Source organism: Pituophis catenifer, unplaced genomic scaffold (assembly GCF_029215685.1).
Source record: "Pituophis catenifer annectens isolate HBS135680 unplaced genomic scaffold, rPitCat1.0.hap2 SCAF_1, whole genome shotgun sequence".
NCBI classification, from domain to species: domain Eukaryota; kingdom Metazoa; phylum Chordata; class Lepidosauria; order Squamata; family Colubridae; genus Pituophis; species Pituophis catenifer.
This window is the reverse complement of record NW_027256881.1, coordinates 227,666,913-227,683,597: the sequence shown is the minus strand read 5'-3', so window position 1 is coordinate 227,683,597 and position 16,685 is coordinate 227,666,913. Positions and strand designations below refer to the sequence as shown.

At 39.1% G+C, this 16,685-nt stretch overlaps 1 protein-coding gene across 1 annotated transcript in view; it reads right to left on the bottom strand.

The window, feature by feature from the left end:
* The window catches only part of CNTNAP5 (contactin associated protein family member 5), a 424,307-nt gene that overhangs the window by 229,002 nt on the left and 178,620 nt on the right, over nt 1–16,685 (bottom strand). Inside the window, exon 6 of the mRNA XM_070957105.1 lies at nt 4,912–5,096. Within this exon, the coding sequence (XP_070813206.1) occupies nt 4,912–5,096 (185 nt within the window). The remainder of the gene's footprint in view (nt 1–4,911; nt 5,097–16,685) is intronic.

The window sequence follows — 16,685 nt, the reverse complement described above, 5'->3', positions numbered from 1 at the left end:
CATCTGAAGAAGCCTCTGAAAGCCTCCATCTCTGGCTGCTTCAGTTTTCAACTTCTATAAACACAGAGAAGTGGAAAGGGGATAAATAAATTGCTCGCCCTTTCTCCACTAAAACACCAGGAAGTAGAAATTGCCACTTTATCAAACTTCTTTACAGCAGTTGGGAAGCCTAAAAAAAAAAAAAGACTAATGCATAACTGATCAAGTCATCTGTGATTGTGCACTGCCAGCACATGGAGACAGGCCAATTGCCTGGAGGAGAGGACTGCTGGTTCAGCTGTGATGTGTCATATTCTATCATACCCCAGCCAACATATTATTGTAATTGCTGGAGAAGTTTTTAGCTATAGTCCAGTACAAGTAGTATAGCTGCATGAGAATATTAGTTCTACGGAATATCAGTGAGATGGGGAATCAATCAACCTATGTCTACTTTATACCACTTCATTATTTGTTTGTTTATTTATTTAAAACATTTATATGGCTGACCAACTAACTCCAGGCAGCTTACAGAAGTAAAACCACAAATATACAATCTAACAAACCCTTATCCACCAACCCACCCAGTGATAAAATTCAGACAAATCTCCTCCATATCACCTGGGGTCCCCAAGTCTACTGGTAAAACCATGTCTTCAGGATCTTTTTGAAAGAACATCAAGGTGGGACCCAACTTATCTCTGCAGGGATGCTGCCCCACAAAGAGGGAACTACCACAGAGAAATCTTTTCTTTTTGGTCTCACTAGATGGACCTCCTTAATAGAGAGGAGTGGACCCCAAAAATACTTTGCCTCCCTGCTGTGGAGGTCAGATAGATACAACTGAGAAAAGACTGTCCTTCAAATACAAATGTATGCTCATCCATACATGCTTACCCTCTTCTGGCCTATATTTTGATTTTTCTATCCACATTTATTCAGCAGCTATTCATTCTTGACTCTATGCTTGCTTGCTTTACCCATTGCCAGTACATTCAGTTTAACATGCCCAGACTCATTCCATGTAACCAAGGGAGAAGAAACATACATTAATATTCAGTCATTTTCACTTCTTCTGATATTCAGTCCTTTAAAAGATCACACGCTACCCCACTATCTTTCTCCCAGTCTTTACATATCTTAAACATCCTTCAACCATCTTGCCATCTTTAGTAAATATTTTATACAGATAAACAAACAACCATTCATGGTAGGGTGGGTTTTTTTTTTTTTTTTTTTGCCTTTTATGTACAGTTTGAAGTGTTTACTCCATTTTCCCATCAAACACAACTACCATGGTCTTTCAACACACAATCCATAATTCAAGCCTTTTAAATTTTATTATTTTCTCCAAATCATACAATAAACTTTCTTTCTCATAATGATATATTTCTGAATGTTTTGCTGAAAAGAAAAACTCTGGTCCACACTCCCCTGTCTATAGCATGAAATTACATTCTCCCGAATTTTGTTCACTGACACATCTCCTAATCTTTCAATCAGAATTCTGCCAAACATCTGCCTAAAGTACTCTAAACAATCTAAAACTATCCCCTGAAGTTTTTGCATTCATTAATGCTATCTTTCTTTTGTACAACAGAACAATAATAGCATTCTTCTTATTGCTAGACAAAGATGCTGCTATTAGCATGAACAACCAGATCCATCGACACAAGTAGACTTTCAAACTAGCTACTTTATTGTGTTATGCCTATTCTACAGGAATCTCCTGAGACTGGCAGCTTTCACTGTGAAAGAATCTAGATTAGTCTCAAAAGTGTTCAGGTGGGTCAGACATTGTCCTCTTGTGTTTACATAATGAGTCCAGACTAGTTCCCTGCTTGAGCCTTCCTTCCAATGGGAACAATTGCTCTCCAATATCTGACTTCAGACACACATTATATAAGTCACACAGCCATTCCACAAGCAAACTGCATCCATATTTTAACATTTCTGAAGCGGATATCATCTTCCCCTGAAGCCTCACAATTTTTCAACATTCTCATAGCATTTATGCCTTCCCTTTCATCATTTTTTTTCTTGCAGACTAACATTTGTAGCATTCATTTTAGATCCATTCTCTGACATATTATTATTATCCTCATAAAAAAATATCTAAGATACTCCTTCCAGGACACTCTCTCAACTCAGTTTCATCCCAAATCACTTTGGGACTAGATCATAACATTAATGTCCTAACACGAATGCATTACATGACTGATAGCTCATTCAATTTAATACATTGTCGGTAACACAGCAGACATAACCAAGTATTTTTTTCTTCTCCCGTTGACTGCACATGCTACTCTTAAAATTTAAAGGTATGAGAGAAAGGCTGTAGAAATCTCTGAAGGGATGCTTCCTTCTGATGCAGAATCGCCTTCATTCTGTTTAAAATAGCAACACATTTCTTTTGCTCTGAACGGTATTGCTCTGCTTTGCACTTTCGCTTAGCCCCCCCACCTAGAATTCACCTTGCAAGAGAAGACTTTGAGATGCACCATTGGCCAAAATGTTTCTAGTTAGATTTTATGGGGATTGTGGGGCTACTTGCAGTATGTGCCAAAGTCAGAGGCTAGAGCCCTTTCAGAGCACATCAAAATTCTTCCATGCTGGGCAACTTCAATGCATACCGCTCCAATGCCTCCAATGCTTGACTATTGCAACATACACTGAAGTTGCACAGCCTTGAAGTCATCAACAGCCAGTGTTTGATGTCCCCAAACAGTTCAAAGCAGAGCAACTTTGTTTTGTGGAAGCAAATTACATTTACCTCTTTGCTTCAGTGAAGAGAAACCTATTATTTCTATGGTATAAATATCTTCCTCCAAGCTAATTAAAATACCCATGTGAGACTTCTTAAGCATCAATAGACAAGGATGGCCTTCTAAGCCTAAGGATAAGATCCAATGCACATTTAAATTGGGGTCTAAGTTCCAGGACATTCAAGTAGGTGTAGGTGCCAGAGAAAATGTTCATCTCATTTTTAAATACTTGAGTTAGTTTTTTTTTTCCCCTACAGCCCACACACTTGGACAACTAGAGTTTTAAGAAGTTATTTTAGATTTCCAATTTTCTGCCACAGAAATACCTATGCTTGGAAATTTCCATCCATGGCATTCAAAGCTAAATGCAAGCATGCTATTCCCTTTGTATATACCTTCATAGTCACATAAGGAGGCAAGGGACATAGGAGGACTAAAGGTGTCTTTTCAGAAGGACTTTGTTTTTCCTTGAAAATGTTTTGCTTCCCATCCCAAAAGCTTCTTCAGCTCTGGAGAAGTGACACATCTTCAAGAAAAAGAAAAAGTCCAATTGTCTTCTGAAAAGGCACCTTTGGGACAACCTTGACCCGGATGACTAAGAATCTTCATAGAAACATAGGAGGACAAATAATATAATTGTAGTAAGTGGTCAGCTTGGAGAAAATGTGGAAAAGTCAAAGATGAAGTTAAGGAAAACAAGTCCCCGTTTTGGAACCATGCTATCATGCATTAAATGACTAGTTAGAGAAACAAATACATAAATGAGATAAAAATATCAAAAAGAACCTCACCTCTACCACCTACATGAGCATTTCTCAAACTCAGTAACTTTTAAATGTGTGGACTTCGGTTTGCAGAATTCCCCATATCCATGACATCCCCACATAACATTTGACCATATTCTTGTGAGTTTTTATTTTGTTATATTTAACTAAAATACTTTTATATGGCTTTTTCCTAGTTGCACTATTCTTTTCACTTACATTGAAATATAACAGTTACAACATAGTTATTTATAACATGCCACTTGCTGCTTATTTAATAGAGTGATTAGAATAATAATTATACTTTTTAGGGCAGGATAAGGGAATCTGAGACCTCTCATTTGAAGCTAAACTATACTGTCCAAAAACATCAGCCAACTTGATGCGGGGAGTTGCAGCACCGAAACCCTTTTCATTTTTAATAATTTGCAACCTTGCCTTTAGGCAGAATAGGACAATCTGTGTCCTCAGGGTCCCATGGATCTCTTTTAGTGACCCAACAACATTTTATGCAAATGAGTTTTGGTGATGTTCGTGTTGAAAACTAAAGGGTTCTTGCTATTTTTAGTGGGAAACATACAAAACATGCCACTATGAGTAAAAAGGGATTTGATGGCAGAGAAATGGAATAAAGTTATAAATATATAATACAGACCTAAAGTTGGCTCAATAAAGCTGTTATTTTTTTTAATAAAGATACTAAACATTAGAAAAATGTGAGAAAAATACACAAAAACTGAAAATACTCGTTGCAAATATATGAGATTGAAAACAAAGAAACAAAGACTCATAACAATAGGTGCCTTGGTGCAATCCCCAAACATCCAGAGCATCACTTGAACACCAGTGGCATTGACAAAATCACTGTCAATTGCAAAAGGCAGCTTTACTTGGAAGAACTTACGTCCTATGACAACACCTTTAATACCATCAAACAACTTCAACTGCTTCTCCCAGGTCCTTGGAAGGAGTCAATAGGTAGATAAAGATGATGAATCCAATCTAAATATCCAGTTGACTGTACAAAAACCCATACTAATAATATAATAATAAAAACTCAGCCCTATCCACACATGTTACATGATCACCCCACTTTGCATTCTTGATCTCTCCTCTGTTTTGAGTAACCTGCAGCCATCAAAGTTTTTCCACTCCTAGCATAAATCTCAAAGTATGCTTTAATCTATGTTATGGCTTCTATTTATGGTTTCAGTACATAAATTGTGGCATTTTTTCCCTCTTTTAAAATGATAAAATAAAAACATATTAATTCCTGAATTTTATAAGAACGCTACTGAGGACAATAGAAATATTTCTATTGCTCATAAAGCCAAATAAGCCATTATGTCTAGTTCTCTGCAGTCTCAATGAATGCTTTTATTATCATAAAATGCCCAACACACCTCATAATCGATATTCAAATCATCGGAATCTCCCTTAGTCCGGAAATGTTGCATGTGCTTGTCCACTGTGAAATTCACTTGCTTATTGAATCGCTCAATGAGAACGGAGTGCCAGTGTTGGTCATCCAGGAGGCTGCCCAAGGTGACTGAGGTATGGCTGTTGCCAAAACGAAGCTTGGCATCTCCTGCAGAGATAGAAGTTATAGTTAAATGTACAGAATTGTGGTTTTAACACCAAACCTTTAAGATGAATGATGACATCTAATGATTGATGAATAGCAATAGCACTTAGACTTATATATTGCTTCATAGTGCTTCACAGCCCTCTCTAATTGGTTTACAGAGTCAGCATATTGCCCCCAACAATCTGGGTCCTTGGAAGGATACAAGGCTGAGTCAACCTTGAGCCTCATCAGGATCAAACTCCTGGCTGTGGGCAGTGTTTGCCTGCAATATTGCATTCTAACCACTGAGCCACCAGGGCTCATTCATGAATCATGAATGTCATCTCTGGGCTTCTTCCCTGCTATTCTTATACAATTATTTTTTAGCCTAAGAAATCTTTTACATTTGATTTTTTTTTTCCTGTTGGAGGGCATCCTTTCATCTTCATTTCTCTTAATGCACAACATTGTTGATGCACAAGGACTTGCCTATGAATCCCAATATCCAACACATAAAATACACATTAACACTGAATGCACTTCTATACAAGGACAATTTCCCCCATTTAATACGCCTATCTCTAACTGGATCTCTGCTCCAGATAAAATACAACTAAGAAGTATTCTACCAGTTCTATCTTGAATCTGCCACAATATAGCCTATGGCAAGAAAGCAGAAATCTAGTCCAGCAGATTGATTTCTGTGTAGTGCTGAAATATTAAGGCATTCATATCTTATAAGTATATTAGGAAAATTGTTACATTGCCTGATCTAAAGAACAGTTGAGTCTGTAATGCTTAAATGCACCATCTGGATTAATTGAAAATTTGCAGCATATAAATATATCAGATGTATTATAACCAGGGGTAATGCGATCTAATTACCCCTGCTTTTTCAAACCATTATATCCAGTGAGCTTTATTTTAATTTAAATGAGACTGTTGTTATCTAGGCAACTTCAAAGTGAACCATGGAAACAAAATGATAACATTTGGGAAAACCAAAGCAAATCTGAAGAGAAAACACAGTTACATCACATTCATTTTCCACTTTCAATGCAATAGAAGAAGGATAAAATACACGGTTCACTAGAGTTGTGCAAAACATTTTGAGGCTGAAACATTATGATCTGGAAACATCCTACCTTGAACTCAGAATGGAAACATTCCACATTGGAATGAACTGCTCTGGTTTATTGGAAATAGTCCATTCAGATTCTCTGATAAAGTGAGAATATTCTCACTTTATCAGATAATCCGAATGGACTATTTCCAATAAACTTCACTTCACTTCATTTCTTCACCTCACCTCACTTCATTTCCGTAATTATGAGACTTGTTTCAAAGATGAACAACTTTCCAGTCAAGGGTGAACAATTTCAAAATTGCATTACTTGGAGTGAGACTTTAATGGGACCTTCTTGGATGAAGAATAAATTTGTATTGGCATATTTTGGGGCCAAAACATTTCACCTTCAAAACATTGTGCTACTTTTATCTATTCAAGTTTACCACAAAGTATATTTATGATATTTCTTCTCTACTTTTCCTTTAAAAACAATAATAAGAAACACTACAATAATAAGAAACTCTAAAATTACAACATTTAATTAAAATTACCACATTGAATAAGTAAACTACTGGCTAACAAACAAACATCACAAAAGGATATTGATACTAGGCAAATTCAATCTGTCATTGCTGGGGTTGGGATCAGAGGCAACTCAAGAATTCATGGCTACCACGACTCTCATGGGCCTCTGCAAGTCCTAATGGGCCCAATGCAAACATGGGCCAACATATTAGATCTGATATTCACACTGAAACAGATGAAATGTAATTTGTTGTGGGTGGCGTTTCTACTTTGGCACTTTGTCATGGTGTTCTCCTTCAGGGAGGATGAATCAAATAGGATGGTCTACCAAAGCATCTGATCAGTGGTGGTATTCAGCCAGTTCTATCTGGTTCAGGAAAACCAGTAGTGGCAGCTGTTGGAGGCTCCACCCACCTGGCCAGATGTCATCACGTCCCATCTTTTATTCTTTGTGCATGCGCAGAAGGCACACGCTCACATTTGCGAACCAGTAGCGAAGATAAGTGAATACCACCCCTGCATCTGATGATATAGACCAGGAGTGTCAAACTGGCGGCCTGTGGGCCCGATGCGTCACACGCAGGCCATGCCCACCCCAGCTCCATGAAAGGGAAAAACATTGTGAAATGGCAATGTGACGTGGCGAGTTTGACATCCGTGATGCAGGGGGAAAATTCACTTACCTTCCCTACTGGTTTGCCATTGTCTGCGCATGCGCAAACCCTTCTGCACATGCACAGAGGCTTAATATGTTGCAAAAAAGTGACATCATGATATCTGCGCAGGTGGGTGGAGACTCCCACAGCTGCCGCTACCTGTTCGCCCAAGCTGGGTAGAACCCTCTACATCACCCCTGCCATGATGTAGAGAGAAGCAAAGATAACTTTGGAGAAGAGAGTGCAAGACCTTTTAATTCAGAGGCTGTAAATAAAACAACTACGAAAGTACCAAGATAAAGAAAGAGACTTAAAATAATACTATCTTGATTCTGGAAGGGTATAAAAAAGGACAGAGGGAATCTTGAAACCTCTGTCAGGCTTCAAGATTCTGTTAACTGTAGAGTCCCAATAGCCTTCTTGGTCTGACCTATTTTGAAGGGCTTACAGAGGAATCCAATGAACTTTCAAAGGAGCCAGTTTGGTCTAGTGCTTATAGTTTCAGGCTAGAAAGGAGACTGTGAGTTCTAGCCCTGCCTTAGCAATGAAAGCTAGCTGGGTGACCTTGGACCAGTCACTTTCTTTCTCAGCCCAACTTACTTCATAGGATTGTTGTTTAGGGGAAAATAGGAGAGGAAGATGTGTTAGATACTTTATTTGTAAAAATAAGGTGGGAAACAAACAAGAAAGCAAGCAAGCAAGCATTAAGCAAGCATTTTGAGAGTTTCGTAATGATTTCTAGAGCAGCATAAGGATTTGTGGGAATGACATTGGGGCATGGGAGGAAGAGCCAATAGCCTAGACCCATGATGGCGAACCTATGGCCCGTGTGCCACAGGTGGCACACGGAGCCATATATGTGGGCACAAGAATGTTGCTCTAGCTCAGCTCCAGTGCGCATGTGTGCATCGGCCAGCTGATTTTCAGGCCTTCCGGTCCCACTGGAAGTTGGGAAAGGGACCATTTCCAGCCTCCGGAGGGCCTCCGGGGGGGGAGACCGTTTTCACCCTCCCCAGGCTCCAAGAAAGCCTCTGGACCCTGTGGAGGGCGAAAAATAGGCCTACCTGACCCACTGTGCCATTGCGTGCCAAAAGTGGGGAAAGCACGGGGCTGGAGCGCATTGAATTGTGGGTGTGGGCACACGCACACGCAACCCTCCCGTGCTCCCCCGCTTTTGGCACATGATGGCAAAAAGGTTAGCCATCACTGGCCTAGACAATGGTCTGATAAATGAAATTTGAGCCCAAAGAAAGAAGGGTGGTAAAAGCATCTCAGAAGGGACCCTCCCTAGTTTTCAGGACCGAAAAACTGAAGGAAGAGAGGAATCCTTTCAGTCTTGCAAGATCCTGTTAATGCAACCTTACAAAAAAGAAAGAGCTAGCAATCTACTGTAGCTATGCTTCTTTTCTGGACTACCTTGCAAGGCTAACAAACGGTTTTATCAGGTACCTAGTCAATATCTGGAATACTGAGTATTGATACAATTGGACCTGAGTGGTGTCTTCCTGTTTGCCAAACCTCCATAATATATTGAAGATTTCTGGGGATTGAATAACAGCAGAGATTTTGATGGTGTGAGGTTAAACAGAAAAGCAATTATGACTAGCACCATGTTAGTAAAATGGCAAGGCATCAATATATCTCTGCCCTTATTGCATCCACAGGTTCCAACCCAGAGGGACATTTTAGAGTAACCCAACCCACATTAGTTAAGGCTGAATCTAAAGGACCAACAACAGGCCACACTGACAATTTAGCAAGTATCTAAAGTTTATTCAGATGCCAGCCAATTCCAAGATAGTTACAAATTTCCGCCTAGATGGGGTTGATCTTCCATTGGGGTAATCTTGGAGTCATAGACCTTGCTAGAAGAGCTGATTGAGAGCATGGATAAGAAGGGCTTTGCCTAGCTTTAGCTAATACATTAGTTACAGCTTTTCCTGGAACTGGTGAAATTACCAGATTACTGCAACTCATTCTACCTGGCCTTGAACAGACCATCCAGAAAATTTAATGGTGCAAAATGAGGCTGCCTATTTATTAGCAAGTTAAATTTGTTGCTGCCATAAAACACTAGTACTATGTGAGCTTCCAATGTTGTGTCCCCTTCCCACCCCCTCCAGTGACATTTAGGAAGCTTATAAAGACCTGGCTGTTCCCAAAATACATCTGAACATCTTTACGAGAGTAAGTGATGAGATTGTTGAACATTTGTTTATGGTGATGGTTTGTTGTATTTTTTGCAGAATTTGGGTTTTTTACAATTCATGTAGAATCAGCCCAACTGAAAAGCTCGGACATTATTGTAAATAAATAAACACCGAACATCTAAGAATAAGTGAAAAATACAGAGAAAATTGATTTCAGATTCTATTATTCCATTTAGCAAGTCTAAATCCTTATGTTCAATGATATAGGACAGCTGTCACACATAATACCTTCTAAATGTGTTGAATGTAATTCACAACACTTTCAGTCAACACAGTGAGGATTTCCATGACATGCCTATTTATGTCTACATTTAAACTCAAAGCAGATGTTGCCTTACAGGGGGAAGAGAGCATGGAACAGAAAAAGCCAAGTTTAAACCATGTAATGCTAAGCTACGGATTTTGCCATAATGTGTGAAAAAGCAAAACAAACAGAGAAAGCACAATAATTTGATATTTGCTACATAGAACAAAAAGTCATTTTTTCTACCTGATCCACCACAAACTCTCAACAAAGATATGGGCACCAACTTTAAGATATGTGGACTTCAAATCCCAAAACGTTGCCTGGGGAATTCTGAAAGTTGATGTCTACACATCTTAATGTTGCTAAGTTTGAGAAACACTGTTCTAGGGATAAAGGGAGCTGCAGCTGCCATTGGCTTGGGCCAGAGTTGAAAAATATTGAAAGTTCATATTCTTTCTCTGACACTTCCCTGTTCTCCTTGCAGGTACACTTTGTTTTCTCCAACACTACTGTATTTCTGACACTCTTTTCTCTCTATTTGAAGCAATGGGCTGTCAAGAAGTGTATCTCTTAACAAAAACCTGAACAAATAACTAACAAAGAGCTTTTCAGATTAAGTTTAGGGTCATATAAAAATAGGTTGATGGGCCCACCCCAACCTAGAATGCAGGAGCTTCTCAAACTCAACTGCTGAAGATAATTGCAGACAACTAATACTTATTTATTGAAAGAATCCAAGTATGATCTTATATCTCTCATTATCATCTCGTTGTACCTCTCTAGGAAGACTTACATCAAGAATAATGGCTTAAAAACACTCTTCAACTAGGCCACTTCCAGAACAACATCAGGCAATGCAATTTTAGCAGCAGCCATTCCTACTAAGTGAAAGCCACAATAATTGTGGCTTTTCTTGTATTGAATATGATAGCTTAATTCCCAGTGAAAGAAAGATTCTACTCCAAAATCTCATTTCCTTGAGCCTTATCTCTTACTCAATACAGACTGTACCACACCTTAGAGACGAACAGGACACAACATTGGTCAAGATTAATTCTCTGGCAAATTCAATAGTATCACTGATTAGCAGGCCTGTTTTTATGCATTATCTGAAATTTACTGTAATTCTGAGGTCAGTTATGCTTTTGTATGATTGTAAAAAGATGTATTTGCACTGGAAAAAAAAAAGTTACAATAGGAAGCATTCTTTGCTTGCTAGATATGTTCAGTCAGGAGCCCAGGGTGGTATATGTTCCTTTCTCTTCTTCCTCCTCTTCCTGATATATCATGGCAACAACCCTGAAAAATATATTGGGTTGAGAGAGAGAGAGGGAGACAAAGAGTGACTGACCCAAAGTCAGTCTCCCAGTGAGTTCATATTATCAAGGTTCCAACTGACAAACCCAACCAAAGTAAGCACTGTCGAGATGATCCAATCTCTTATTGCAAAACTTTATTGAGTACATCATTTTGGCACCAATTAGGCAAAACCAGGTCTGGCTATTTCCCATGCAAACCCACATAGGGTTCTGCCCCTCTCCAATTAGAGTAGGTTACATTGTCCAATTGAGTCTCCTGGTATTGTTATGAGAAAGTCTTTCTGGCTCTGATAAGCATCTGGGAAAACGTCCTTGGTTCTCACGCTTGGCATCTTGAAGTCTGAAACCTAAATTCTATCTCCCCCTTCCCTTTCCCCATAGTTCATTGGCAAGCTGAGAATAATAGTTGCAACAGCTTTGAAGCTTGATGCATATGTTATATTCTGATTTGGAAGACTATTGCTCCCTATCTATGGGAAATGATGAGAGTCATGATAAGTACACTGCTAACAAGGCATTTAGGAATACTTCAGAAAAAGAACAACTTCCTTTGGGCTATTCTGCCAGGTTATCTAGAGCAGTGGTCCCTAACCTTTTTGACAGCAGGGACCAGTTCTGTGGAAGACAATTTTGTCACGTATCAGGAGGGGATGATTTCTGTTTTGCTCACTCCTCTGCCACTCACCTCCAGCTGTGCAGCCCGGTTCCTAACAGGCCATGGACTGGTACCGGTCTATGGCCCAGGGTTGGGGACCCCTGATCTAGAGGATGAAAGTGGCCCTTTTCCTATTTTTTATCATGTAGGAATGCTTTCCCATCTTTATTTTCTTAAACCTCAGGGTGAGGCATGCTTTAGAAATGAACTGTATGATACATCAGTTAACCATACTGTTTTTGCATGTCATCTGTTAACCATACTGCCTTTGGATATGGAAAAAAATACATCATAGCATGAGACAAGCTCTGGTATGTTTGTCTCTTGCCATTCCTGGTTATTAAAGGCAATCAGGGAAAGAGGTTTAATAGATTATCATTATTTGATTGGAAGGATATGGAGAATGACCAGTGCTTGTGTACAGTGGTGGGTTGTTACTGGTTTGCCCCAGATCGGGCGAACCGGTAGCGGTGGTGGTGGGAGGCTCTGCCCACCTGCTTGGACATCTCTGTGCATGCACAGAAGCTTCCGCACATGCACAGAAGCATCATGCATGCACATATGCAGAAGCATCGTGCGCATGTGCACATTTGCCCATGAGCAAACTGGTAGCAAATGAAATTGAAACGCACTACTGCTTGTGTAGCACAGAAGCAAAGGATGGTATGTGTCATCAACAACCTTGTTCTGGATATTCAGTAAATAGAAAAGCAGTACAAAATCCATAAAAAAGTAGACAAAATTGGAAAACAATTGAGCTCTACCAACACCTCTGGCTTTACCTGCTATAGGTAGTTTTTGACTTAGAACCACAACTGAGCCCAAAATGAATGTTAAGTGAATTTTAGCCCATTTTACAACCTTTCTTGCTATAGTTGTCACTGCAGTTGTTACGTTAGTAACATAATTGTTAAATGAATCTGGCTTCCCCATTGACTTTGCTTGTCAGAAGGTTGCAAAAAGTGATCACATCACCCCAGAACACTGCACACTATCATAACTCTGAGTCACTTGGCAAGTGTCTGAATTTTGATCATGAGACCATGGCGATGCTACAAGTGTCGTAAGTATGAAAAACAGTCATAAGTCATTTTTTTTAGTGCTGTCGTAACTTTACCTAGTCACTAAATGAACTGTTGTAAGTCAAGAATTGCCCGTATAAGGTTTAGACTTTCTCTAGATTTTCATCAGAGAATAAAACTTTTTAACCCTGCTTTGGGAGGAAAAAATCCCACTAACTTCCTTCTATGCTTGGACACCCATGCTTATCTGCTCTATTTAAAGTTACTGGTGCTTGAAAGAATGGTTGTTCATGCTTTTCATGTGTGGAGAGAGTCAGGAGCTGCAAACTTGGGCACTGCCACTTATGTTCCGGACAAAGCATAGTCCAACCTCCTTTAGAAAAGATGCATCTGGATTGGGGTGATATCTGACAGGTTCTGGAGAACCGGTAGTGGAAATCTTGAGCAGTTCAGAGAACTGGCAGTGGAAATTTTGAATAGTTCGGAGAACTGGTAAATACCACCTCTGGCTGGTCCCAGACTGGGGTGGGAATGGAGATTTTGTAATATCCTTCCCTTGCCATGCCCACCAAGCCACACCACGCCCACCAAGCCACGCACACAGAACCAGTTGTAAAAAAAATCTGGATAGGATTTTTCTATCCTCATTTGTAACTGGGGAAACTTCTCAGCCATAATACCTACATAGAAGTTGATGTTATCATTGCTTAAAGTTCCATTTCTCTATGGGTATTTTAAATGTAAAGGCATCAATTTTCTTTAAGTATTTCTGATCTTTAAAAAAAAAACACTTAAAAATTGGCTGAGAAAAAAAACTGGCTAATAGATTTATGTAACAACAACGGAAAACTTCGGAAAACTGTCACTTGCATTATAAACAAATATAATAAATTGGAGCGGGAGGAATGATATGGAGAAAATTGGTAACACGTTCTCCCTTTAATGCTTTTAGTTTAGTCTCCTTGGATGAAAGGAAATCTAGTTAAATTTAGCACATATAAATTAAACAAAATTAGCTGGCATCTCATTTCAAAAATGGGCCATTGCCATATACTGCCTGCTGGTTGCTCAAATTATGTTGAATAATATTCTTCAGCAATAACGTATATTAAGGCTATTCAGGCTGCGGATGTAGGATCTTTGGAACGAGAATAAATCTTTCATTCCAAGGTCAGAGAAAGGGCTCGAATATCAGAACAAAGGGTTAGCAAAACCTTTTCACCATTCCTCTGCATTAGCCGCTGAAAGCGGTTCTCAGCACTGAGAATTTAACATTAGGGTAAAAGAAAATTAAGTATGACAGAGGGCTGGCAGCTGTCATTGGCAGAAATGTATTGGGGTTCCACCCAGAAGAAACTTCATTTCATTCAGAATAAATTTTAGGGCACCGGTTGCTCAAAATGAAGGGAAAAACAAAGCACCGCAGGTAGTCCTTGACCTACAAGCATAACTGAGACCAGAATTTCTATCATTTTAAGCAAGGTGATTGTTCAGGGACTTGTGCCCAATATTACAGCTTTTTTAGTCATGGTTCTGTAGAAAGTTAGCACCCATCCCCGTCCTAGAATAATAAAGTATTTTGAGAAATATTTTAAAAAGGCAGGATAAAATATTTCCCCTAAAAGAAAAAGAAAAATCTTAAGCGAGACAGAAACTCAGAGCCCCAGCTCCCTACCCCCCAGCAGATATTTTGTGCCCATTAACAAAGACTGGGCCATCCTATCTACAAAACAAAGACCTTCAATTCCAGGATGATGGGATTAAGACATGACCCCTCAGGACATAATAGGATTAACCCACTACCATCTAGCAGCAGAGCTCACCACATTGCACAATCTCCTAAGGACATTGCATCACCCTCCAAACTTCAACCAAACCTGGGAGTTCAGACAACCTACAGAGCCAGCTATGACCCTTACAACAGCCAATAGAATACATGTTCTTGCACAGAAACAGGAAGTTCAAGTGCAAAGCCCAAGAGAAAGTATAAAAGCCCCTCACTCTCAATACCATGTGGTCAGCTGCACCAGAACCACAAACATGTGGTCCTATTCATCAATAAATGGACCCTCTTTCCAATCAGCCTCCAGCCTCCATTTTGTCTCCAGTGCCTTTCTCCTGGCTTGGAACTGAACCAGATAGATATTTCTTCCCACAGTCCTTAAGTGAATTACTGCAATGTTTAAGCAAGTCAGGCAGTGGTTAAGTGAATCTGGCTCCCCCCCCCTTTCCTTGACTTTGTTTGTTGCAAATAGAGATACGATCCTTGGATACTGCAATTGTTGTAAATATAGATTTGTTGCCAAGTGCCCAAATTTTGATTATGTGACTGTGTGGGTAAGCTGCAATGGTTGTAAGTGTGAGAACCAAGTGTAAGTCATTTTTTTTTTCAGTGCCACTGTTACTTTGAATGTCACTAAACGAAATGTTTGTAAGTCGAGGATTACCTGTATCACCAGAATGGGATGGAAAGCCATTTGTATTTCTTTGCCAGCCTACATTGTCAGGACATAGGGAATTTTCAAGGCTTTAACACGTGAATCTTTCGAGACAAAGGATTTGGCTGCTCTCCTGAAGAGGCAAATGGTCTAATTCAATGTTCTGAATCTGTACCTGAATCAAAATACTTTTATGATTCATATTCACACTTTTCCAAATTTTCAACGCAGCTCTACAGCCAAAATGTGTAATCAAGCTCCCTACATCTGGAAGGATATGCACAAAAGTACAACTATATTAGGGAAAATTGGCAGAGAAAATGCTTCTGATGTTACAAATTTACCTATAAAAATCACTAGAATTTTCACATCGTTTTCAAAAAGCGGGAAATGAGACAGAAAAATCAGAAACAAAGCCAACCAAAGCTTAAGTGATTCATCCAACCTTACCCTTGTGTGGTATAGGTGTATTTCAGCACAAAAAGGATGTCAGCATTTTTATGACACCCCTAACAATAATCAGTAGATTATAGTGAGGATTGTAGTAGAACATAATAAGGATGGATAGCAAGTGACTAAAAGGTTCACACTAGAGTTAACTGTGGACCACATAAAATGCAAGAATAAATCATTCAGGTGCTAATGGCTGCAGACTGGCTGCACAGCTTACAACTTTGATGAATGCACAGATATTGGAAAGTTATCTCATGGATTTCCTCTATAGATAATTTGATAATAATGGTCAAGATTAAGAAGGCATTTACCATCCTTTCAAATGTTAGTCTTGGTCATAACTGAACTTTCAAAATATTAACCCAAACAATGTGAGGGACTTTATTAAGAAGAAGAGTGAACTATTCTTCCTCTCTCTCTCTCTCTCTCTCTGTCTCTGTCTTTGTCTTCTTTTCTTTTTGTTCTTTATTTCCTTTCTCTTTCTTTCTCTTTCCTTCCTTCCTTCCTTTCTTTTTCTTTCTTTCTTTCCTTCCTTCTTTCTTTCTTTTCTTTCTTTCTTCTTTCCTTTCCTTCTTCCTCCTTTCTTTCTTTCTTTTTCTTTTTTCTTTCTTTCTTTCTCTCTCTTTCTTTTTTCTTTCTTTCCTTCCTTCCTTCCTTCTTTCTTTCTTTTCTTTCTTTCTCTTTCTTTCTTTTTTGAAATTTGAGCAGTGGATACATTTCAGAGTTTGGGGCTGATAAATACCATTAATATTCCATTAGCCCTTCTCTACACTTGAGAAAGTGTACATCCTAAACCATCATTTTTCTTCATCAGTAGATCACCAGAGTGATGACTCTTTGCAATATAAAATAATTTGACAACCGTGGAGGTGGGATAAACAGTGTTCAAGTAACTGGTGTTAAACTGGAATAAAAACTATAAGCAAAGATGGCAGCAGGAGTACAATGAAGAATCTCAATTTTCTTCTTCTTTACCCTTAAAATTCACTCTGTCTCTCTAATAATTGAAATGCCCA